Genomic DNA, 27,497 nt, shown 5'->3' on the forward strand with positions numbered 1-27,497 from the left:
AAAAACAACGATGTTTGTGTTTTTATTAAGGAAATTGATATTTTGTGATAAATGGGGGACTTTTTACGTCCTGGAACCCTAAACCAGGCGTCCTCTACCCATCCAAAAAAATAATAAATAAAAAAAAAAGGGGTTTTTTTTTTTTTGTTTTTCTTAGGTCAACCATGAATGATCCTAGCGTTTAGGTCTAGGTCCGGGGACACTAAAAAAACGGGAATAAATAAAATTATAATTTTTGGCAATTTTTTTTTTTTTTGCAATTTGGTACCCGTTACCCGCCTCGAAAAATGCGCCGGTACCCGGGCACAAAATTACCAAAATCACACCCCTAAAAATGGAGGAGGAACCCATGAAAAAAAAAAGGATCGACCTACCGACCCTCCAAATTTATGTCTTGGAAGGGCAACCAAACAGTTTTTTTTTGGCCTTATGCCATTTAAGGTTATTACACATTGACAGTTACATCATTTAGGATAGCAAATTTGCTACCATACCTTTCGTGACCTGCTACCACGAAATGAGTGTAAGGTCTAAAGTCCTGGCTTCGACGTTGGTGTTCTTTGTTTCACACACACTGTCCAAGCCAAAAGTATGTCTGTATATTCATTCCTTTGTGAATGGGGGTGCAATGGGCCATCATAAATGATACTACTACTGGCTTGTACAGGTATGCAGCAAACAAAGAACATTAAAGGAGTATTTCGTGATCCTAGCATCCTCTTTTTATGACATTTTTCAGTACATATCCACGAAAAAAACCTATTCCCAAAATTTCAGTTGATTCCGATTTTGCTTTGCGAGTTATGCATGATTATGTGTATTACACTGCTCCATCTAGACAATGCGTTGTAATTTCGTTCTGGTGCACCAGAACGAAATTCAAATTTCACGATATCTTTGCAAAACGAATTAATCTGCAAGAAATATTTTGTACATAAACATTATGTAGCCAGAGGTTTCCAGTGATATAAAAATCTCAACTTTTTTTGAGAAAAGTGGGGGATGAGGCTGTGGATCACGAAATGCCCCTTTAACTCAGCAGCTGTCTCCAAACTACTATCTTGCAACTGTACGCTCATTTCGTGGTAGTAGGTCACATGTAAGGGTTTTGCGGGTTGAATAACGAGCGTGGGTGACCCATTTATAATTTTTTGTTGATATCAACAACTGTGCGGACTGACCCAATTTATGCTCATTTCGTGGTCACAATCAGGGTCTAGACCCCACCCCAAGTGCGGTCAATACACTATGGACCACAAGAGCCTCATCCCAATGGCATAGTCCAATAACCTCGCCCTCAATTACATAATCATAGTGCAAAATTTGACCTCAAGTTGCAGAGTATGAGTTTTGTACCCAAATCTTCAAAGGTCATTCAATGAATGTACAATTGTATTGGGGTTTAAGAATTGTTCCCCTGATAGATGAGCATGTTGTGGATCATAATGATAGCTATATTCTTTCTAATGGCAATTTAAATCCACAGTTCCTGTGAGTCCACTGTTGCACAGATTTCTCGAGCGTTTGTCCTAGTTTGCCAGTATTTAGTGACGTAATAAACTGGATTAACTACCATAGCAATAGGTGAAAACAAGTTTGAATATATTGCGCTGCACTACAAGCTGGTTGCACTCATCACCTGTGTATGTCTGCAATCATAGATTGAATACAATACCGGTCTTTTCAAAGATACTAATCTTACAGGTGCGAATGATCAGCATGATATGGTTCAATGCAGAGGTACCGTGTGAACGTTGTAGTGCAGTGCGGTATATTCAAAAATTGTTTTCACCTATTGCTATGATAAATCCGATTATTACATAACTTCGCCAGTGTAGAAACACGTATCCATACACCCCCAATCTGTTTTCGGATTTGTTTATAAATGTTCAATATTATAAATAAGAAAAGAAAAATGTTTTACCCTTTGTTGCAACTTTTGTGCAAAGCCAAGAGGATCCTGTAAAGCCTCCTTCTTCTTGTCCACAAGGACATCCAAATCTTGCACCGCTTGCTTTCTTTGGGCTTCCAAGGTTGTCAAGGTACGCAGCATCATACGGTAGCTGAGGGAGGGAGGAGAAATTATCAAAATGATCAAGGCCCAAGGCTTGAGTTCTGATGAAATGTAGGAGAGCTAAATATAATAAAATATTGCTCTCCTGGGTCCTGTTTCACAAAGCTTTACGATTGATCTTACAATTGATTTACCACACTTTGTCCCCTATTATATCAATGGAAAGGTTATATCGTCACTGGGCGGGAAAAACCTCATATGTACTTTTTGCCCTTGAACATGGATGCAGCAAACCATTCAATATGAAGTCTATACCTACAAGGCTTTATCCATTATCAAGGGCCAAAAGTAAATAATGTGGTGTTGTCTGCATGGACTTTTGGCCCTTGAACATGGATGAAGCAACCTCTTCAATATAAAGTCTACACCTACAAGGCTTTATCCATTATCAAGGGCCAAAAGTAAATAATGAGGTGTTGTCTGCAACTCTGCATGTACTTTTGGCCCTTGAACATGGATGCAGCAAACCATTCAATATGAAGTCTATACCTACAAGGCTTTATCCATTATCAAGGGCCAAAAGTAAATAATGAGGTGTTGTCTGCATGGACTTTTGGCCCTTGAACATGGATGAAGCAACCTCTTCAATATAAAGTCTACACCTACAAGGCTTTATCCATTATCAAGGGCCAAAAGTAAATGAGGTGTTGTCTGTATGTACTTTTGGCCCTTGAACATGGATGAAGCAACCTCTTCAATATAAAGTCTACACCTACAAGGCTTTATCCATGTTCAAGGGCCAAAAGTACAGATGAGGTTTTTCCCGCCCAGTGACGATATGTAATGTAAGACTGAAAGTCAATTCCCAGTTTCCCGTTACATTATTTTTCATGACTGTGTAGGTGACTATTTCATTTTTCATTATTCATTATTTCATACCATTTCATTATTGCATCAGTTACAGGTGTAAACCAATAACTACCCATGTATACATGTGATAAATCAGTGTTTGTAGTTTACAGGTGTAGTTTACAACCACATGAAGGTGATTGTACAACTATTATCAAAAGTTTCACAATATTTATTACGGGATGAGATCAGAGCAGATCAAAAAGTGCGAGACAGAGAATTGAGTAGGTATTCATTAATAATTCATTATTAACCATATACCATGCTCCTACTGCAAAGAAAATTCCTGAAAATCAACAGAAAGAGATTTATGATATATTTAAAACCACAATTATTTATTTGTATGTTAAAGTTTGTTAGAAATCAACATTTTATTCAAAATAATGAAATATTTGGCCAGCAAATTGTTTTGAGCGGAGTAGGGTAACGGGAAACTGGGAGTCAACTTTCATTAGCGTAATGTAAGTCATATGAATGGATGAAGCAACCTCTTCAATATAAAGTCTACACCTACAAGGCTTTATCCATTATCAAGGGCCAAAATTAAATAATGAGGTGTTGTCTGCATGTACTTTTGGCCCTTGAACATGGATGAAGCAACCTCTTCAATATGAAGTCTACACCTACAAGGCTTTATCCATGTTCAAGGGCCAAAAGTATGAGGTTTTTCCCGCCCAGTGACAATATGCAAGTCTTTGTGAAACATGCCCCTGGTGACTATACACCTATTTATATATCCATACATCCCCAATTGACAACATGATCTTTACCTCCCACACAGGGGGTGTAGATTTTAAATGGAGTCACCCATATTAAATAACATAAAGGTAGCCCAATTTGAAATACTCCCTCTGTGTGAAATTAAGGTAACATCTTTCATAGGGGGTGTAATGGGTGTCAACCAAAATAACACAATGAGTAAAAATTGTATCCTAGATATGAGGAAATTATATTTGCATTGGAAAGATAATTTCTAATATTAATCATCGTCAACGTTTTTAGAGGATGTTCCAATTATGCACTCAATATAACAATAACAAATACAAATTGTAGCAGAATTGATGAAGTTTTCAAAATTGACTTAAACTCCTTAATTTTCAGAATTGATACCGATCTGAATTCCTGAATAAAGAATAGATTCATTAAAGAGGAAGCCCCACCAGAGCAGTTCTTCTGGGGAGAACCAAACCTGCCTGGTTATCAAATTAATCAGTGAAAAGGTTATCTCTGAATGATTTGATAACCAGGCAGGTTTGGTTCACCCCAGAAGAACTGCTCTGGTGGGGCTCTCTTTAAACATGACTTACTCTCTGTTTCCTTTGAGTGCCACATGGTCAGATTCAAAGAAAAACAACTCGGTATCTTCTACATCTTCATACCATCCTTCCCCAGTGAAGTCCTCAAGCTCTTCAACAACAGGTTTGCCATCTCCAATCTCAATATCACCCTGATTCTCCTCCGTTCTGCTCTCAGTTGTGTCCTCAGTCCTCTCTGCTGCAGTCTTTTCCTCTGCATTTGCTACTGAATCTTCATTTAAAGGTTCTTTGCTCTCAATTAAACTGTTCGCCTCATTCGACTCTTCACTTAACTCTGATGGGACATCGGGGACTTGTCCTGCAGAGCGAAGCCCTCGTCTTGACGAAGGCGACCTTCCCGGTGATTTTGCTCTTGATTTCCTTGGACTATTGGTTGGGGTCGATGCTCCTTTCCTACGAGATTTTGCACTCTCTTCTTGCACATCAAGGACACTACTAGAATTGTCTTTCACCTCTGAGTCGGGTTTTTCTGAAACTGAATCATCATCCTGAACTTTGTCATCTGTATCACAGTTTGGAATCAATTCTGAATTCCCTGTCTTTCCCCTCTCCTCAAATTCAGAGGTTAAATCTCTGCACACAGAGCCTGTTCTTTTTCTCTTTTTACTGGAATGTGTCGCAGCGGCATCTGCTTCGGTCTCCTGACTCCCAGACGGTCGTCTTTTTCTACTTGAATCGGACTTTGCAGAACTTTGGGCTTCTCCCTCCCCCCGTTCAAGAGATTCATGTTTTGGTAGAGCGACCGTACCTGCGCTTCTTGTCCTGGGTGAAACAGGAGGAGTGTCTTTACTTGCAGCATTGTTTGTTACTGGAGATACTTTGTCACCTTTGGCCAATGACCTCTTGTCAGCGTGCCTAGGTGATACTTTTGGTCTTCGGGGACTAGTTCTTGTATGCAAAGAGTCCTGGGATGCGACATTAACGTCAACACTGAGCACCGTGTCAATTGAAGCAGACTTTCCAGGCGCATGCCTTCTACTAGCACTGTGTGAATCGTGTATTGCAACATCTGAAGAGTCCGATTTTAATTTACTTGAAATTGACGGGACTTTAAAACGACCATCATCGCCATCTGCTTCAAGTTTTTTGTTATTATTTCCAGTATTCTTTTTATTAGTTTCTTTTGCATTTCCAGTTTTACCAACAGGAGACTTATCTTCTGTGGAACTGAGTTTCCGACTTCTATGTCTGAATCCATCTGATTTGACACTTTTATTCTCTGTTCCAACAGGAGATGAGTCTGATTCCGCATCGTTTCCAGATCTTTTCCGTCTTCTTTCAGATCTAGCAACAGACTGCCCAGATGATGTATCGCGGTGAGATTTTTCTTGGTTCTTTCTCCGCATTGTCACCACTAAGACGTCCTGATCTCCTTCGTGTACGTCTTGACGCACCGGGAGAACTATCATTTAAATGAGGCGATGGTCCACTACTGTTGTTCACACTGTGAACCTGCTTAGAATTAGTCAGTCCGTCCACATTCTTTTTAGATTTTACATCTTCCTTATTTTGCCTGGCAGGTTTTGCTTCATTATTTGGCTTTTTCAGTCTGTTACTTTTGGGTAGCTCAAGTATTATAAGATCTTCTGATGAAGTCCTTGATCTGGTGGCCCTATCAGGGGCATACATTTCTTTGGGATGAGTGCGTCCTCCATTGCTTGTTGGACTGAGGTTTCCATCTTCGCTGGTGGTGTCTTCGGCACCAGTAGATCTACTGCCTGAAGATCTTGTCTTCCTTCGTAAGGGCATGGTTTGATTGGCTTACATCATAACGGTTCACACTCTGGAATTAATCAAAACCATTAAACCAATAACTGAAAAAGAAAACAAAAATACTGATTTTAGATTGCAAGATAATGGAACAGCAAGTTATAACTTTGTCCAGGCCTGAAAAAAGGATTACATAATTTCCCAGTGAAGGTCAGACAAAATATCCTGCAAAATTTTTTTAACAAACATAAAAATTCCCCAATGACATAAATGGAAAGAAAATTTAGTTTTAATTTGTACATTTATTTTCTCTACACTATATATAATTTATTCACATTATTTTTTATGAATATTAAACGTCTATGAAAATAGCATAACATTTAAAATATGTTTGTAGTTTTTCTAGGGTCTGTGAAATGAACCAAGTAACCTTGGATTGCTAGGATTGTATTTGTGGAAATATCAGGGTTCTTGCACCTTCAGGGCAATAAAATTCCATGACTTTCCATGACCAAATTATGAAAAATACATGACCGATTTCATCAAAAGTCTAGTGTATCATAGTGACGTACTATGGTAGCACTAGGATGAAAGTATTATACTAATGGTCACATGTCATATGGTGGGGCACATTTGCGTTACAAACACTGATTTTGATCATTTGCCTTCATTTTCACTTAAATTGATACATATCTAAAACTATACATCTCACACCAACAAAACTATACATTTTTGGAAAGCTAATGTTCCAAGGAATCCAACAATGCAAAATTGATGTTGGTATACAGGGTGTGTAAGAAAATATATAGGGTAATATCATGAAAAAAAATAATTTTACTAGAAAATTAATAATTTATTGCATTTGCTACTGATATGGAATACCTCTAATGTAATCTAATTTTGTGGCAGGCAACACTATGAGCTTTAATAAAATGTATACCTTTACTATGTTATGATTGGCCAAAGTGGTGATACAGGGTGTGAAAATGTACGTAACTTTACGCACCAAATGTTGATTTGAAAATATTTTCTTTAGAGTGTATCCTACATTTATTTTAACTGCATATTTGGATTCCCTGGGTAAAATGCTTTCCAAAAATGTATACTTTTCCTATCTATATAATAAATCTGTATAATTCTCAAGTAACAACAATTTAAAGCCAAAACGCATATTGTGACTGAAAATCTTGGCATTTTGTGTGTAGTGAATAGGGAAAAATTGTGGGTCTTGTGACTTGCGGTTCTCAGCGAGTACTTGAAAACATGAAATAGATCAAACTAATAGTTGAATATGAATAATTAATGAACAAGCTTTGATTTGAGATATTATTTACATGTATAGCACAGAATTTGGCAATGATAAAATTTAAAATTCACAAAGATATCATGTTTCCACAACATTTCTCATAGAGATTGCGAACATACTCCTCTACCGCTTATCCTCTACCGCTTATCCTCCAGGTTTATCCTCGTTAACATTTTAATATTTTTTACTAATTAAACAAATGATAATTTCAAATTGTGAAACATGTTTGAAAAGTAGAATAATCAAGCTGTATAATGAGCCCAAACTTAATGCAATTGGACAAAGAATAGCTCTGTACCAACAAGTGAAATCTGGAAGAGGAGAGAAAAATGTAACACCTCCCACTATTTTGGGGTCGGCCAGGGGTGCAAATTGTGATTTATTCCTCAGGAGCAAGGTTTTTAGGCTCAAGATTTCCTCAATCATACCATGCATAAAATAGCTTTATTCTTGCCTTCAAAAGATGAGAATGTTACTCGTAACATAGCGTGTATTTTTAGAGCGACTGTATGTTAGGTCTTCTAGCATCCAAAAAAGGCTTCATGATGACAATGTGAAAATTTGGTATTTTACACTAGTTTGGGGTCAATTTTGGTCGGACAGAGGCTCCTTTCCCCTTTCATTTTCCTTTACCCCCATTCCTCTTTCATTTTTTTGTCAGAGGAGCACAACTTGTTTAGTGCTTTATGGTTCTCTTTTTAATTTTCCTCCATATTTTCCAGTTTGTCCTCTTCTCAGTGATACACTGAATTCCTCCATGACTTTTGTTCCCATAAAATCCTCATTGCTGCCTCTCTATAAATGTCCTCAGATATGATTAATTGCCGCCTCTCTAAATTTCCTCAGATATGAGCCCTGTTTCCACCTGTCTTCATCCAACTTATTTTCTTCCTGTTAAATTACATTGAATACCTCCTATGGTGATGAATTGTAAATTTCCTTATATCCCATTTCTATATTCTAACACCAACACCTTCTTTTTTGCTCTTATTTCTTGAACAATAATGTGAATATCTCCAAATTTTGCACAACCAGTGTCTTTAAAGATATCCTCTCATCCATTCAGTAGCTTCACTTCCTCACAGCCCTCCCCTATTATCTTGTACCTCATTCTTCTTCTTTTTCTTTTTCTTTCCTCTTTTCCCTCTTCCTCTTCTCTTTTCTTTTCTTCTCTCTCCCTCCTTTTTCCTCTCTTTCTTTTTTCTTCCCATGGCATTATTTCCTCAATTTCCTAGGAGCGGTGCTCCCCGCTCCCGCACAATTTGCATCCCTGTCAGGGGTCCCACCATATGACACATGACCTAATGCAAAATTAGATGTACTGTCAGTAGGAACTATGTTCCAGTTCACATACCGTAAACGTTCGCCTAATGGCGCACCTGGGGGCTCCTTTGCCTTGGGGTAAATTTCATGTACAAATAGAGAACTTCCTCCTCTAAAAATCCCAACAAGAATTAAGGGTAGGTGCCCTTATTTGCTGGTGGTATTTTTATGGGAGGGCACTTTTAGTTTGTGTCTAAAATTCCAGTTATGTCAAGGGAGCCCATAGCTATACTATGTGAACTCTATGAATACGGTACTGCATTCCGTGTATACAGTATATTCCTATGTCAACTTTAAAGATTCATAACTGGAAAACTGCGCCACCTGCGTACATATGAACTGCATCATGAGATAGAGCTTTTTAAGATAAAGCTTTCCTGAAAAAATTGGACAGAGCTCCACCTTGAACTGTCAGTAGCAACTTTATAATGGAGGATTTTTCAAGGAAATGCACGACACAACTTTATGAGATTGACTAATTCTCAAAAAAGAGGAAAATGCTGGTGGAAAATGGCGACCGGAGTCTCGCCACTCACGGCCGGGGTCCAGGGGCAAAGCCCCGGTGGGGGTCGAGTGGGTGAAGCCAGACACCATTTCTGAGGGGAAAATTACATTCAAATGGATTAGAAATTTTGAGAAAACAAGCCTAGATAAGGGCTATTTCATTATAAATGACACGTTCACAAAAATGGCTTTTATCATATCTGGTTGATATAATTAGGGTGATAATGCAGTGTTATTAACTTAATTCTAAGTATGCCACAAACTACAAGCTACATGAGCATTTTTACAGAATTCTGTCTATTTTTTGTATAAAAAAATTGCCAAAAGGTACATTTTTAACCCAATTTTGGAGTCCCATTTCATTTTGCCCATGTATTCTGAATTAATTCTTTGAAAAATTAGGTACATTCTATGGCAATGTGCTTGTTGCAATGAAAATATGATATGTGTGGAACATCATGCAAGTTGAATGGTGAAAATTGGTGCAAAAATGTTAAAATTCCGTAGATTCTTGCAAAATTGGCATTTTGCGTTAAATAAAAAAAATGAGTGTCCTCTCCAATTCATGCCTCCATTTTTGTTAACATTAAAGAGGAAATATAAACCCTTACCCTACCTGTATAATCTGTGTTATATTACCAATTGATGGGACAGGGCACTGATTGAGGAATTCATTTATTTTACATACAGTAGACCACTTGTTCTTGATACCACAGTTCCGCGTTAAAAATTTGTCCTCTCCAGAACTGAAGTTAATTACTAATTGTTGAAATAAGAAGGATTATATCATAGAATGTGAAATTTGTAGAGGAAGAGTGGTCTTCCTTCTACCAAGGTGGCACATGATTTGGTATTTGTTGCATTTTTGCAAGCCTGTATCCACGATTCTGTTTGCAATTTAACAAATGTCCTCTCCAGCACAATTATGTCATTTCCATGAATTGGTAAACAAAAAAAAAAATAAAAATTTCAAAGAGCCAAACCCACAAGAAATTTTTTGCATTTTATTGCAAATTATGCTTACAAACCACTTTAGTGTTCAAATTATTGTCCAGTTGTTGAGAACACATATGCTATTATTCTGCATTGAACTTCGGTTAGCTAAAATTGCAATATTCCTAATTTAACCAGAATATTAACCCTGTTAGTAGTGGATTTTAAATGCTGGGGATCTTTTATGCAATAATATTGATGCAATAATATTGATGCAGCTATTTCTAAAGTTAAAGTATGCTTTATTATGTGTTAAAAATGTGTCCTATCCAGAACAAATGACACAGGAGGGTCTTTTATTTTAGGTTTTCCATGACTAGTACAACAGATTGACGCAGAATACTCACTTATGCATCAGTGTAGCTATTGGGCAGGACAAAATGACTATTTCATGAATTTTTCATGTGAAGATAAAGTTTATCCTTAAAATATGTAGTAATTTTGCACCATTTATCTGGATTAGTATCAATTTACTAATTGTTTTATATTGAAACTGGCATATTTAAGACACTGAAGTGTAAAGGAACATACAACAATTATTACAGACTAAATATGAATAAGTATGAACCCAATGTTGGTTACATATACTCTTTCAAAGTTGTGTATTAAATTGTTTAAAAAATGTCCCCTCCAGACGGCAGCTATGTTTTACACAGCAAAAATTCAATTTAATTTTTCTAATGGTTCCTGAGGGTTTGACGCTCTAATATTTTGAGAATTATTGACACACCATCTGAACTTTGAAATGATAATGAATTTGCATGAAATAAATGAGTTTGAATTTTGACCCCTTTTGGGACTCAATGTTGTCATTTATAATGAAATAGCCCACAACAGCCTTGAAAAATATCTATTATGTAATATTCTACAAGGCTGTTATCTTGGCTTGTTTTCTCAAAATGATAGACATTCTTCAAAGTTTTTTTTTGCCTAGTAATAGGCCTAACATTGGTATTTGGGCAATATAAAAACGATGACTCATCAAATTTTTGACCCCCCCCCCCTCTTCATACTCTTCGGGTATGTGGGAGGGGCCCACATGGAGGCACTAGGAGACCATTTTTGACATAAAAACATGTTTTAGACTTTTTTGAAAAAATGCTTCCTTCATCCTAAAAAATTGGTTTGAAATGTTCAGTTTCCTATACTTTTGTACATCGAGAGACATTCTTCAAAGTTTTCCTTTTGCCTAATAACATGGCCTACATGGCTGAAATTGATAATGCGCAATATAAAAACAATGATTCATCAAATTTTTAATAGAATTATAAGGTAAGCAAGCACCGGGAAAATGTGCAATTTGCGCGATTTTGTCCATAATATTCCCAAAATGCACACATTCCCCCCCAAAATTAAATTTTTTAATATTTTTTATTTCCCCAGTGTCTTGCATTGGTTAAAATTTGTCTGCATGGATTGTATTGCAGATCGCCATGATTTCTTTCAAATTTTTTGGAAGTTTAAAAATGGATATTTTGAAAAATCTTTAAAAAAATTGACTGATCACTGACATATTCATGACCCCCTTTCTGAAGAAAATGACATCCCCAATATCCTTATTTTAGCTACTTGTTGATATAAATGCATTCACACCATTCACAACATACAAATGTAGAGTACCATACATGTAGACTATAATATTTGTAAAAATGAAGGGGCTCTTTTCATAAAATCTTTAGGCCCTATACAATTTAAGGTTACACACAATTTTGACAAAATTTTTTCAAAAACTGGCTGTACGTAGCCACCTAAAAAATTATTTTTTCAAAAAATAAACATGGTATGCCCAAAAATTATACTTCATCTTAAAGGTGGCCCTCTAGAGATTATTATTATAATATTTTTAACGTCATAGCTCATACACAAATGTACTTTGCAAGTGTTTCAATTTTGTTCACGTGTCATGAGCATGAAGATTTTTTTAAGACAGAGGCCATAATTTCCTGACGCATAGCCCGATTTTACTCTCGATTTGGCTACTGATTATAAACAGGTCAACAAAATAATGTAGCTATTTATTTTCTATGCAGCTTGCGTTGATTTAATTTTCATAGCTCAGTGTATTGACAGAATTTCAATGGAATCTGGTACCACTTTGTTGTCATTTTGCAACAATAATATTGTTTTCGTGGAATATGTTGTCGACATAATTCTTAGCTACATTATTTCTATGATCCCTTTACAAACAGCATGTGGTATGCTTATTTTACTAGGATTCGCCAAAAACGAAATATCCGTGCGTTTATTCGCATCCATGCCGTCATTTTCAAGGATTTCAATATCTCGAGTTATAGCCAATGACAGAAATACACAAGACAAAATCACCCGTTTTAACTATACCTTTCAATCTGTTGAATGCGCAATGGACATGATGATTACTAATAAACCTGGAATTGTAATCGCCAACTAAATACTCACCATTTATGTAGAAAAGTGCAAAATTTCATCATAATTAGTTCCGAGATGACAGCGCGTTCACATGTTACTTGCAAATCAAAATAAACAGGTTTTGCGCACGTCACTACTCACTGATGAGGTCAACTTGCTTCAGAACCAAATTGACCCAATGCAAATTTGCCCCGCTATGGCAAACAACTGTGTCCAATTTTATCTGCCGTTTTCTTCTTCCTCTCTTTCTTTCTCCCGCACTCCCCCTCCGCTGTCTCTTCCTCCTCTCCTCTCTCTCAAAAAAAAATTAAAATAAATCCATAAAATATATGAAATTAAATAAAGAAGGATACGTAAAAATAACATAGGCCTAAATAATATAAAATAAATGAACAAAAATTTAGAATAACATATAGGACTAGAAAAACCTCTACACTCTCAGAACATTGGTTAAAAATTTTAACCAACTTGGTTAAAATTTTAACCAACCATGTATTTACAGGTGAACAGCCCAACAGTTGGTTATATTGTTAACCAACCTGGGTTGGTTAACAATATAACCACAGGTTGGTTAAATACATTGACCAACTACTGGTTAACATTACGGTAACCAACCAATTGGGCAAAGCATGTTGGGCAAAATGGGCAAAATATAACCAATAGTTGGTTAAACACTATGAATGGGAAGTTCATTTCATTGTTCATATTTTAACCATTTGGAGACATTTGAAGGTAGGAAACTATATTATAAACATTTTATCGGGTATAACACTTAGTTTAAGTGTGTGCGAGGCCAGACTGTGAGCAAGACTTACGATGCTTTATCGGCGACAGCTACCACCACAACTCGTAAGCTTGCTCACAGGCTTCGGCCTCGCATAACACTTAAACTAAGTGTTATACCCGATAAAATGATATACTTTATAATATAATTTCCTACCTTCAAATGTCTCCAACAGATCTTGAAGACCCCGATCCACAGCTTTGCAGCAAGCCACTCATATCGGCCATCTTGTTTTCTGAAATGCATTTTTGCCCAACACAATGACCAATCAAAGTTCGCAAAGGAACACCATGTGACCATGGTTGGGCAAAACCATACTTTGCCCAACTTTATTGGCGGGAAAAGGATGTTTTTTACCAAGGTTGGTTAACTTTTAACCAACATTGTGTAAATACCATATTGACAGGTTTGACCAACCATGTATTAAACTGGATTTTGCCCAACTTCAAGAATCTTAACCATTGTTGGGCATTTTTTAACCAACTGTTTTCTGCCCATTCATTTTTTATCCAATGTTCTGAGAGTGTAGTTCTTTAAATAATTGTTTGCTCCAGCTTCCCCCTGCCCCCAGGCTTTTTAGATTTGGGTCAACCTCGGCCTGTTGCTGCAAGGGGCGGCAAAATTTACATTTCCCCCGGGGGGGGGGGGGCACTCAAATATGACAGTGTACGCATGCGTGACCAAATTTTTTTCAAACACCCCTAACCGAGTTTTACCCTACCAGCAAATTTAGCCCCTTTAGTTTTTAGTTTAATTGAGTGTAGAATTTACCCCCTAATGAGTTTTTTGCTGATGAAAATGCAACAAATGTACCCTTTTTGGACTCATAATTTTCCAAAAATTTGAAAAGGTACCCTAAATAAGTTGTCCAGTTTCAGAAAACTACCCTTATTCTTGAAAATCACTGTTTTTTAGACCCTAAATGCGTTACGCGCGTAACATGCCTTGCCTAAAAAAACACCCCCTTTTACTTGTTTTTTTGGTCACGCATGCGTACAGACCATTTATGTGAGTGATCCCCCCGGGACATTTTCTTATAGCCCCCGGGGTTGGAGCGGCCACGCACGATACGCTTATGTGGTTACGACTTACGCGTGTAAGTACTGGCATACAGCCGACGACGATGCACCGCGGTGATCAATTCTACCGCACCGGGGGTGCTCAAATATTCGCAGACCAGATCACGGTTCGTACCATCATAGTATTGGAGATAAAACTTACAGTGCCATTGAAATTTTATTGATTTTGTTGGTCGTATAAAGGCAGCCGCGGGGCCTGAGGAAATTAGCTGGACATAGTATAAGAGAGAGTGTTCAACAAGACTAATCCAAACCATGTAAGTTTTAGGTTTACAAATTGCACGTGTTCCTAACAATTTGGAATTTACAGGGCACAGTGTCATCGCCCCTATATCTTCATGGTAGAAATCACCATGGTATGTTGAATCCACATGGCAATTTTCTTCCGATCTTTAATATGAGACGCAGTAGCCAAGTGACCTGACTAAGGCTACTGACAATAGCGGGTTGTATACGACATTGCGGTCAATGGTCATACTGCCTCCACTGTGCGGGGGTATACAGTATGGTGGCCGACGCTGGTACTTTGGTGTATAGTACCAACGTCGGCCACAAAGGGCTTGTGTACTCGGTAGTAGCTGCGGTAATAGCCGCGAAGTAACATTGCAGCAGAGGTACTCCGTCGTCAGGAATCTTGTAGTGTATATAGACTGCGCGCTGTAGTCCATACAGGACCAACGCAATATAAAATTTAGAATTTTGGTCAGATTTTGAGTTCAAGACGCATGGCCTTTTCTCAAGACGCAAACTAACGACTATCATATCTGTTCAACACGTATTTTCAAGTGTATGAGACCAGATCTGGTTTCTTGAGACGAAATCATTTACGGAGATATTCATTATTTTCCACCCGGTATCCGAAGATTTTCGTCTGATATCAAAATCGTGCATAGCAATTCATGTGTATCGATCCCGTGTATTTATTTTAGTATCTCTGCTGCACCAAATAATTATTAGCCAGGCGATGTCGGTGTGCACTGTGCAGGGGGTGCAAAGATTTTGACAGTCCATGAAGGAGGGTATATAGGGGCAAGCAATTTTTAGCAGGCCGTGCAATTTCTGGCAAGCCAAGGGGAAGGATTTTTGGCTGGTCATTTTTCCATTTCCTCCTCCCACCGGACAGATAATTACCACCCCCGGTATTGCACAGGAGTCCAGCCACATGGCATAATTATGTAGTAGCCTGAGACCCTTTAGCACTAAAGTGACCTGGTGACCTTTTACTGTTTAGTCTAATATAGTGCGTCTACCAGGGGTCAGTTGTCAATAGGCAAAACTGAAAAAATATTCTACATGAAGCTAAGTGTTTTAGTTTCTACGGTATATTGGCAGAGTTTTAGTCTGAATACTAAAAAAAAAAAGAAGATTCATAGGGCAATTCTGGTCGGTAGAACTTCAGCTCCCCCCAAGTCTTGTTCAGATGCTGACCGCCCTGAAATTTAAAAATTAGTAAGCCAGTTTTGTGTGCCTTTTAACCCATTTTTGATTACCCCCCCCTTGACAGTTGCCCTGCCACCCCCGTCTCATATAAATGTCCTGTCTACGCCACTATTCCCTATAGTACCGGGTAATTACGCAAATATTTGTCAGGATTGCCAGTCACGAACTATTATAATAAATTTTTTTTATTGGCCTAGTTTTTATCTTTTTCTGGCTTTTAAGTTTTATAGAGGGAGGGCTGTGGGTTTGGGGCTGGGTTAGCACTAGGTCGAGTTGGTTGGTTTGTCTTGGTTGGTTCCAGCCAGTTAGGCAGCGCCTTGTGCTTGTGCTAAAATACGAAGGAGCACCAAGCTGACTGGGACTGGAACAAATTACATTGCCTTGTGTTCTGTTCAGTTCAATATCTATATTTGAATAGGAATTGTTTTATGCGCACTTACAAAATTTTTATGGAACACATTTTCTTCAATATTTTGTCAAGTTGGCGTCAAATGTTCTGTTCTATATTATTTGGCAATAGTGTCTTTTATTCAGAGCACATCCAAAGTTGTAATTTTGTGTTTTAGATTGCAAAAATCGGATATTTTTATTCACGACTGCACGTCCGGGGCTTCGCAAGCATTGGCAAGGGTGCAGAATTCGACAAAACTTTGACGGTAATTTTGCCTGTTTGGACACTAAAAGGCATTCGATCGTTAATTTTGTTTGAATAGAGTTTTGAATAGGTAACACAATGAGATGTGTACCGATTTTATATACAAAATTGTGAAGAATTGTTTTCAAATGTCCGACCTGTGTACTTTTTATTGATTACAAATTGGCGTGTGTTCGTCCTAAATATACATAGGCACGTCGTATATAGGACTGGTAGCGAGTCTAATACTGTAAAATGCAGGCGGCGGATGACATGATCGCGCCGCAACTCGTGAAACCGCCCGGCCGTATGGCATTTTCCATATACTCGTTAGTTTTGTGGGGTTCATTATCGAACCCCAACGGTTTTAGCTTGTATTTATATTATTTATCAACATAGGCCTATTTGTTTGTGATATTTCAAGCTATTTAAAATTTCAAAATAATCCCATTCAATTACACGGTTGACGATGAAAATTTACTGAATTTAGGGACTGCATGTCATACACCACCTGGTAAAATGTGTTTATCGATGAGACTACTTACATCGCTAACAAGCGTCCCTAACAACCCGTCAACTTTAAGACAAATAGGTGAAAAATGACACTTTAATGATTTGTTTTCATTGATTTTTTTATTTCACGTGATCCATGCTCATATCGCCTAGCTAAAAAATGTAAAATATTTTTTAGACTAATCAAACCAATATATAAGCCCATATAACCTTAAGCCCACTAACCTCGACTAGATACTACTGAATGTATCAAGTCTGACTGAGATTGTAAGTCTGTTACACAATAAGCAATGAAATCTCTTGGCAATTTGAGAGGTTTTTTTTAAATACCTGTTTGGTAATTTTATATATATTTTGTGTTTTATATATTTGTGCTTGAAATTAAAGCACTAATTTGCAACCAAATCAAACAATGAATGCCTTTTACTGTCCAAAAATGTGAAATTTGTGTCAAATTTTCGCCGAATTCTGCACCTTAGTAGCTTTGCAAAGGTACAGAATTTGAGTCGAGAATAAAATCTTAATTTTTACAATCAAAAACACAGAATTACAACTACATGTATATGGCAGTATATCACTAAAGGCAAATGAAGCAATCGCTCAAGAATACTGAATAAGCCCTTTCGTAATTTCAGATCATGGTGCATCATGGGTAATATTTGCCGATAAAATTGGAGATAAACACGATGAGGCTACTGTACATTTCCAATGCGGTGAACTGTGCCGTTTGCATAAAAACATCTTGTACTGGGATTTTGCCAATAAATTTGACTTTATGATATCAATATCAAATACAATGTATCATGAAGAAATAAAGACACAATAATCGGCATAATTCCAGTACAAGACGTTTTTATGCAAACGGCACAGTTCACCGCATGCCGCATTGAATCGCACTGCAGCCTCCTCGTGATCGTGTTTATCTCTCGTTGAAGAACTGTGTGACGATGTCTGAGCATGCGCAGTTGCAATTTTCCGAATTTACGAAAGGGCTTATAGGACATTTGACATTGACTTAATTTATACAAATATTAAAACTTTCAAAAATTCAACTTTCTAAAAAAATTTGCAAATCGCCAGAAGAATTTTGAATAGCAAGACGGACTTAGCCCAACTCAGTCATCGACATTGTCAGTTACAAACTTATGTCTATTACTATCCTTTTAGACTGGTAAAATTTCAATTCGTATCATATACATACATATATATATTTTCATGTGTCAAAGCTTCCACAGCTGTCGAATTCGGCACCTAATCCCATTTTGTTCCCAGCCCTATTATCTTCCACGTAATTACCCCACATGACATATTTGGAAACCAGCGAGAAAACTACATTACTTCCTACATATAAAATCTACGCGGTACAAAATGACCCGAATTCGGAGATATAATCTGCATATATTTACCTATATTTGACACCAGCCGATGCCCTGTTATTTTCGGTTTTATCTGACAAGATTTGAAAAAAGTCAGCCAACAATTTCGTGATATTTTAAGCAAATTTTGTGCAGATCGGCTTTCACTCTCAGGCAATGGAGGCTGACATATTGGAACATTTCAATGCATGCTTGAGGGGACACTTTTTATATTGCCATGTCAAGTTGATTTCAAACACAATTAACCAGTATTATTTATAATAAAACATTGAAGAAAATGATTTTTACTTATAATTAATTCAATTTCAACACAGTGTACATTGTACAATATAACCATAAATTTTAAAGTAAGTAAGTGCATCATCTTCTCCCATTTATAAATAGTGGAATAGCCCACGACGAAGAAAGGGGCCCCCAACGTGGATAATGAATATTTTATACATATTCATAAACGTCCTTTCTATGACCCAGGGTTTTTGTAGGAGAAGTGAGGTGCTGGCGACAATGAGAATACCATAAAACCTCCGCAAATTGTGATTGCGGAAGTTAATTCTCATTGATAAATTAAACAGACATTTTTAAGGGCTTCAAAGATTAAGATGGATCGAACAAAAAGTTATAGAATATCAGATTTGGCGAGTCACAAAGCTGGTAAGAAAGGATGTTGTGACTTCAGAATTCTGCAGTTCTGGATTGTTATTGAAAAATTCTCCATACCTTACATGGTATTGATAGCATAAATATAAAGCGGCGAGTTCAAAACACCTGATTTCTTGAGCAAAAGTTTATGAACGCATTGAACAGGTGTTTTGACATTGTCAGTGTTAATAATAATGTTCATATTCATATTGATTGACAAAACAGCATCATCAGCAATTCAGAACTGCAGAATATTGAACAATATTAATAACCATGATTTGCATGATACGGCGTAGCATACTGCATAGCCATAGCATTTATTTATTCACTTGTCATGCTTGTATAAATGTTGTATTCAAGTTGTAGTTCGAGCTCGGAACTTCGGAACAAAATGGGAAAATATCTGCATCTGATTCTGGAGACTGAATAATCTAGCCTTCTACGACAGCCTATGGAGTTTAAAACAGTCTGACCCTCGGACTACTGGAGACTATAAACTAAACTAAACTCTGCAAATTTGCCTTGCGTCTTGGACGCATCGGATAAAGTGCTGACGGCCCTGTATTCCGTGTATCCGAGGTGCGCAGGTATAGCAAGCTCATTGGCGAACTTTAAAAACACGCCCTTTGCATCTTGTTTCGCAGTTTTCGGGATAAATTTTTATTTTTAGCATATTAGTTTTTGTTTTTGCTCTTCTTTCAACAATGCTCCAATTGTTTCGCTAAATGCCAATGATATTTGTAAGATACTGGCTTTACAGGAACACCAAGATGGAAAAATCATCAAGTTCCAACAACCCATTATGCATTCAGGCCAAGTAAAAAAAAAATTAGTTTCTCATCCCTGCCCGCATCGTCTTTTCGATTGAATTTAACTGTCAGTACCTTTTCTAGTCTTGTTTGTAGCTATTGTGAGTCGTAACCATTACCGAAATGGAAGTCTTGCCGAAAAGACGCTAGGTCTATCATCTTTGGGGGAAAACAATGTTTTGGAAAAGGCAAAAAAAAGTACCCTCAGGCCAAAAAAAAAAAAAAAAAATTGTTTGTTTGTCCATAAAGGCTTATGAAATAGTTGGGTCGGTAGGTCGAATTTTTTTAAATTTTTTTACAGATATTGCACTTGAAACTGACAACTGACAAGACTGGTAAATAAGTCCAAACACACAGCACTTCACTGGTTTAACTCTTGAGATGGTTCTGCTGATAGGCCTGGCATTTTCGGTAATTTTTACCCGGTACCAGCGCATTTTTTCGGCGGGTAACCGGGTACCAAATTGCAAAAAAAAAAAAAAGTTTTTTTATTTTTGTGTAGTGTCCCTGGACCTAGAACTAAACGCTAGGATTATTCGTGGTTTATATAAAAAAAAAAATTCAAGATGTTTTGTATTTTTAATATTTTAAAAATTGATACTTTGTATTCATGTCATACTCTATTAATGATTTCAAAATGCATTCAAATTCAATGCATTTTGAAATCATTTTTTTAGGTCAACCATGAATGATCCTAGCATTTAGGTCTAGCACCAGGGACACTACAAAACCGAAAAAAAAAAACTTAAAAAAAAATTTAAAAAATCTTTTTTTTTTTTTTTTTTTTTTTTTTTTTGAAAAATTCAAAAAAAAAAAATTCAAAAAAAAAAAAAAAAAACGGTCGGGACCAGGGTACACGGTCGGTCGGACGTGGACAAACAAACAATTTTTTTTTTTGGGCCTCATCCTCCTTTTTGAAAAAAAGTTAGGATGAGAAACTTTTTTTTTTACTTGGCCTAATATGGACGGACAGAAAAATCCTGAAAGAGATAAATGTATAGTATGGAAAGAAATAATTTCAAACTATACTTCATACAGATTGTGATACTATTTAGAGCCATATTGCAAAATGAAATACCAGACTGACTTTTTGTTGATACAACTAAATTACAAGATTTAGAACATTTATTCTTATATTTCAGGGGGGAAATTTCATCCTGGTCCAGGAGGTGATCATGGTGGTAGCAGCAGCAGCAAAAATGTGAGTAAAGTGTGTGTGGTGCCAGGCTTATGCCATGCTTCTACTGTCCTAAACTCTATATGAAGTGTGAGGCTTGGCTAGCCACTTGTCCATCTTAGATGGGGTGTTTGCTCCTTGGACATCCAAAATTAATGCCCTTGACAGTTGCATTATGGTAGGTGTTGAGAAAGGCTATTGACCTTCTTAGGACACCAGATTTGCAAAACAAGGCCGAAGCAACACATTTGAACTCCACAAATGGTCTGGTAAATGTTTTCAAGGTCACAGACATACTAAAATGACAGGCAAAACTCAATTTATTAGGGGGTGCAGAGAATACATTACCATATTTGTAGGGAAGTGCCCCCCTCCCTTTCGGAGAGAGTGTTCATTCATTATTTGTGTACCAGTACATTTATTAAAAAACAAGTGTTACTACATAAAACCAAAGTGTGAATTAAATTAAAGGTGTATGACCTGTTGGACAGCCTTGACCCCCGACTTGCTTTTAAACCTCATCAAAATGCAAGTTTTTGTATCATCAGAAAGCTCATGAATATATTTTTCTCATAACCCCAGTGAAATTGTAGGCCAGGTTTTTATATATTTTGTTTCAGGCGATACAATTGCAAACAAAAACATGGCAGCAGGGCTCGAAATAAAGTGGGCCTAACGGCCCTCGGCCCCCTAAAATCAGTGAGGGCCTGCAAAAGACACATCCAGCGGGCCATTTTTTGTGGGTTTCATAGGTTTAAACTAATGGCCCAAATTCGGGCCCACAAAAATTTGTGAGGGCCCTCAAACATTTAAGATCAAGGGCCCAGGGTTATAGCCACGCAGGTCGGTGCCGGTCGGGGGTAACCGGCACCCGACCGGCACTAAAAAAAAAAATTAATTTTCTTTAAAAAATTTTTCCCACAAATGTTTTATTTATCATAAAAGAGTAAAAACCAAAAAAAAATTTGGGGGTATACCCCCAGCCTATTCCCAGATCCTTGTGTTAAGCTAAAAAGATTGTGCCCTCTAATTGGATAGTAAAATTAGCCGGCACTCAACTTGGGCTAGCTATAACCCTGCAAGGGCCCAAATGGCCCTCAGAGGCATGCATGGCAGTTTGGTGGTTACCTCCCAGACATTGTGTGCTGGTCTATGGGCAACTGAGATACACTTTTTGCTCAGAGAACTAGAATCCGGATTGCTGGAGCAATTTAGCTCAAAACTTGGCATAAGAATGTCTGGGTGATGGCCGGGCCTCAATGTGAGGTAGGAAACATAATGTGGTACATAAAACCATAGACCGTGAAGACATGGACGGTCATCTGCGGCATATCCTTTGAAGCTATGATCGTCTCGCCTGAACACAAAGAATAGATAGTCTTCTAACCTGCCACCGAATCGATTTATGATTCAAAAGGTCAATAACCTAACTCTCGTCCACTCAATTGCATTATCAGTCACAAACCAATGGAATGTTGTGCTCTGAGCATTCATGCAAGCATGATGTTGAGACCAAGCCTTATTTAACGCCAAGTGAAACTCATTCAATGCCAGAGTAACAGGTATTGTTAGATAAATCGCAACGGTGAATATATGTATTTATTTCATTAACTTGAAACTGAATCAAATAAGCAGTTTTTAGCGTGGCATTTCTTGTAACCATAATTGTTTTATGACTAAAGAGTTTATATTGCAGTCGTAACTGTGTCGGAGACAATGTATGTACTTTGATTGATTGCTGCTGACGTACATGGTTTCAGCATAATGTGAAAACAACCGTCCATCTCTTCACGGTCTATGATAAAAACCACCCACAGTTTAACCATTCTGCTCATCTGTTGATGAAAATATTTATATTTCATAATTTGAATTCAGGTCCAAGCTACTAGAAGAAGTAAGAGGCAGCCCAAACCAATCATACGAGAATCATCATCAGATGACGACGATGATGACGATTCAGCAGCTGCCAGGAAGCGCCCTCGCAAGAATCCACCCAAGCGCATACCAACACGCAGGGTCATTGGTCCTATTGATAGTGGTAAGAAGTTGTCAAATAATTTCTGCAACAAACTGCATTTGTATCAGAACTGGTCCAGTTTCCTCCCGATTTTAAGGTAGGGCGAGCTTAGTATCAATGGTCGTATTAACTGCCAACAAGGGTGAAGAGTAAAAATAGTGTAAAGATTTATCCTAATAAGTTACCTGGAAGGCAAAGAACATCCTATTTGTCTTATGTGCAAAAACTGTTTGGGGACTTCCAACTTTTTACTGCCTAATGCCATTAATACCACTTTGGCTTCAAATCGTAGTACATGGAGAAACTTTGTAGTCGCCTGATTCGCAGCCGAATGAAATGAATGGATGAATGAACTGACCATGATTTTATGATGAAATTTATCTCGGTGAAAGATCTCTATTTTAAGTATCATCATTCTCTGAAGTTTGACCAGTTTACTGAAAGTGATTAAATTGAATGGGAATGATATTAAATTTAGTACCAATGATAGTTATTTTTGTAATACAGTAACTAAAGTTTATGAAGCCATACCCTTTTTTTAAAATAAAAATAGAAATTTCTCAGATATTTATATTTTCACAAATCTGGACTTCCTTCAAAAGTATGAAAGTACATAAATTTGTAATAATACCTACGTTTAATAAATTACAAGACCCACACAGTGGTGTGTATATCACCTAGGTTTCATTATCATTGAAGTATAGGACTTTTTATTTTTTCGGAGGAGAGCAGGTAGGGCAACTACTTGATTATATTTCTACATGTTCATACTACATACTCTGAAAATTTTAGAAAATTCATGACGAGTCCGTTTTTTAAAAATCACATTTTGTTCCTAAAATGGGGTTATAAGCGCCCTCAGCGGGCAATCTCTCCATAGGGCTACATGTAAAGACCAGTTATAGACAAATGGCCCTAAAATAAAACGGACTCGTCTGAATTTCCTCAAATTTTGCATATGATGTAGATTTAACATCTGGAATGTAATGCAAGTGATGTCGTTGCTGTTCTTCTAAATTCATTTTTAAAATGTCCGCCCCAGACCAAGGTGATAAGGGATCAGTTGTCAAGGGGGAAGATAACACAAATTCCCATTGTTCACCATTTTGGCCCGTATCATTTGCGACTAAGACAAATATGACCTTTACTAGGGGGCAAGGTGGTACTGGCTACACCTCCAAAGGGTTGCAAGTTTGAGCCCCAGCGTGTTGTGCACTTGGGCAAGGCGCTTTACCTAACTTGCCAAGACCCAAGGGTGAAGTAGGGAGCTGTTATGAATATTGTCCATTGAGCATCACTCAAAGGTATAAGCATACCTTGGGCATTGTATGGCAGCTGACATATTCTAACGACAGCGGAATAAATGTAAAGCGCTTTGATACATGTGAAAGTTGCTAACATTTATAACTAGTTAATTTGGTACTGGTACAAGATTGATCTTGCAATTTTACAAGGGCAAGGTAAATTTGGATGTAAAACACAGGGATGCAAGTTTTCCTGCTTTTGCAGGAATTCCTGCTTTTTGTTACTCCAAATTTACGCACTTTTATTTATTTTCAGCCCGTTTTGTGGCTTTATAGCCCTAATTTAAACACATTTTCAGGCTTTTCCTGCAAAATCACTTCAGGCCACTTGCACCCCTGAAAACAGACCACAAAGAAGATGTACACATCAATGCTGGTTGAACTTTCTGCATGACACTAGGTTCGCCTAATAATATGCTATTATGATTATTTGTTACTCTGTATTTCCACAGAGGGCAAGCCATTCTGCTGTGACAAGTGTCAGTCACCCTATGTGATTGATCCCAAGAAATCTAGCAAAGTAGAAGCCAAGAAGCTGCCTGGTCCAAGGTACAAGATTGACCCGGAATCAGGCAAGAGACTCAAACTCTGTAATGCATGTGGTAAGTATTTGCTAAATGTGTGGAAACACGCTTTAGTCCTAACATGGTCTTGCTTCTAAATGGCTTTAATTAGGTACCTGGTCCAAGGGTATATTGGCATATGTGACCAGCCATCACAAACCGCACGTAAAGTCGGCAAATTGTGTTTCGAGTTACAGTGCAAAGTGTGCATAAAGGTTGTATTCATAATGTACCTAATGTTTGTCCTACATGTTTCTCATTTTAGTCCAGTCAAACACCAATCTTTAATCCTATTGTTGAAGAGGATAATAAGCTTATACTTATGTATAGAATTAGTAAATAGCTTGAGTCTTTGTTTGCTTTGGCAAAATCCTGCTCAAGTGGTGGGTTAACCAACAATTAACAGTGAGAGGACATTCCTGCACCTCATTGACTTGTTGATTTGAAGTGACCGCCAATTATGACCATTTAATATTTAATACCAGCAATGTAGAAAAAGAGAAATAATGTAGTACCAAAATAATGTACCCTTTTACTGAAGGAGCAAAGTTTAACAAGCCATAACTCCGCTTCTGGATATCGTTTGAAGTCAAATTATATATCATTGCAAAGCTTATAATATATATTTTCTAAACACAGAAGAAAACAAATTTGACCAGGGGCCGACTTTACGAGCGTTTCGAAGTGGACGGTCACATATTTTAAGGCCTGAAGGTTAAGTCCCCTGAAATTCAACCCAAAAGTTAGTGCAAACACTTACCATGATCTCCCTCTCACTTGGTCCTTCAGGTTTAGCATTTGACCGAGCTCAGAGGAAACCACAGCGTCCCAAGCCTAGACCACCTACTGAAGAAGATAAACAGAAGTATGCAGAGGATGCAGAGAAATTTGCCAATTCCTTGGTGGAAGGTCTTGGTGATCCTGATGGTAGGTGTGGCTCTTCTCGTATTCTTGGGTGGTTATGGGGTCTTGGAAAATGATAAAAGATATATCTGCAATATAGGAATAATCCCAGTGATCTCCAATAGTAATTCCCCTGGTCATCCAGGGTCATTCTTTGATGGGGAAGGGGAGGGGAGACTTTTGAAAATGATAAAAAGGGCTGAGTGATAGCAAGGTTAGCAACGTGTTTAAGGTTAGCAATTATTTTAAACTGTTGCGATTTGGTAGTTCACAGCATCTTGCAAATTGGTAGTGAGCTTTGGCAAAATTTGCATTGATCATTTCATAGCGAGTGGGTAGAAGAATTCAAATATCACAGATATACTTTTGTAGGTCCTGTGGTTCTTGAGTTATGTTGTAAAGAGGGCTGAAACAACAACACTTCTGTAAAACGTACATGTATAACTTATTCACAACAATAAATCAAGCAAGTTTTCAAAGTATGTGATTTGTAGAATGAAACATCAAAGTGCTATTTTGATTTAGATAATAAAAATCTTTTTTTTTTTGGCTGCTTCGACCAACAATACCTATCCACCCTTAAGCAGAGTCACTCTTTGGGGAGGGGATTAAAAAACTACTGATTTGATGCCAAAATGAACTAAAATCAGTCATAATAATCTTGATCAGGGACCCTCAACTGGGGGCATGTGGCTCTTGTGTTGCATTCCAAATGCTGCACGGCGACCAGTAAGAGGGTAACGGAGAGCTGTGTCCTTGTCAAAGGAGAGCCTGCCTGGACCCAGTGGCGTAGCTGCCGGCAAAAAAAATTGCCTATTTGGGCCCCCACCCCCTAATGCAAGGAAAAAAGAGGAAAAGGAGGGAGAGAGAGGAAAAAGAGGGGAAGAGAGAGAGAGAGAGAGGAAGGAGATGGGGAATCCATACGATATGCAATACCATATCAATAAACCTGGCAAAAATTGTCTATTTGGGCCCCCGCTCCCCTAGTGCAGGGAAAAAGAGAAAGGTTTGGTGGATTTGGGCCCCGCCCCATACAGGCTTGCCCCCACCCCCCGGAAAAAATCCCAGCTACGCCGCTGCCCACCTAAGGTGGACCCATGGACTCCACTCACCCATTTCTTAAACCGCTCCACTCTTATGGGTAGTGTCACTCACTCAAGTATTCTCCAAAATTCTAAAGTGGCACTTCAAGGAATATAGTTGTGAATATCTGATCTTGATTTTAAGCACAGTCAGATGAGGTAGTGCTGATAACAGCATGGACAAGGGTGGTACTCAGTCTGGGAGCTATCTTATGCCATCAAGTTTATTTTTATACTTTTGGGAAGAGATTGTTTTACACTTACAGGTGAATTTTTTGGTGAAATGATGGTGAAACCACAAATACTGATATTTGTAGGTTTTAAATGAACACATATTACTTGTTGGGAGAGAAATTAGACAAAATAATGCATGCACGCTGATGATGATGTGTCTAATGCACTAGCCCCGGCGGGAGTGCATTAGACGCATCAACATCAGTGCAAGTGCATTATTTTGTCTAATTTCTCGAGAAGAAAAAAAACCACTTGATTTCTGCTGTTTTTTTAACAAAATTATCACTAAAAGTGTTCAAAAATACAAGCAAATATAAATGCATCAACGCAAGAAAAATAAACGCGTCCGAATGCGCGCCTTGCATATATACACAACCAGTGCATGGTTTGGATTTTTCTAACGCTTGCTCTGATTGGTTCTCGCTATCTAAGAGTGTATGAAATGTTGATTATTCATCTAGAACAGTTGAACTTCTTTAG

The 27,497-nt window shown here is 37.7% G+C and overlaps 2 protein-coding genes across 2 annotated transcripts in view; one reads left to right on the top strand and one right to left on the bottom strand.

Moving 5' to 3' along the window:
• Window positions 1–18,457, bottom strand: part of LOC140138322 (uncharacterized) — a 30,797-nt gene extending 12,340 nt beyond the window's left edge. Inside the window, 4 exon segments of the mRNA XM_072160232.1 lie at window positions 1,925–2,063; window positions 4,231–5,636; window positions 5,638–6,053; window positions 18,320–18,457. Of these exon segments, the coding sequence (XP_072016333.1) occupies window positions 1,925–2,063; window positions 4,231–5,636; window positions 5,638–5,988 (1,896 nt within the window). The 5' untranslated portion in view covers window positions 5,989–6,053; window positions 18,320–18,457.
• Window positions 18,458–18,727: 270 nt separating this feature from the next.
• Window positions 18,728–27,497, top strand: part of LOC140136805 (uncharacterized) — a 39,935-nt gene continuing 31,165 nt past the window's right edge. Inside the window, exons 1-5 of the mRNA XM_072158403.1 lie at window positions 18,728–18,940; window positions 20,880–20,938; window positions 22,790–22,952; window positions 24,688–24,837; window positions 25,588–25,725. Of these exons, the coding sequence (XP_072014504.1) occupies window positions 18,889–18,940; window positions 20,880–20,938; window positions 22,790–22,952; window positions 24,688–24,837; window positions 25,588–25,725 (562 nt within the window). The 5' untranslated portion in view covers window positions 18,728–18,888. The remainder of the gene's footprint in view (window positions 18,941–20,879; window positions 20,939–22,789; window positions 22,953–24,687; window positions 24,838–25,587; window positions 25,726–27,497) is intronic.

This window comes from Amphiura filiformis, chromosome 17, assembly GCF_039555335.1.
Source record: "Amphiura filiformis chromosome 17, Afil_fr2py, whole genome shotgun sequence".
NCBI classification, from domain to species: Eukaryota; Metazoa; Echinodermata; class Ophiuroidea; order Amphilepidida; family Amphiuridae; genus Amphiura; species Amphiura filiformis.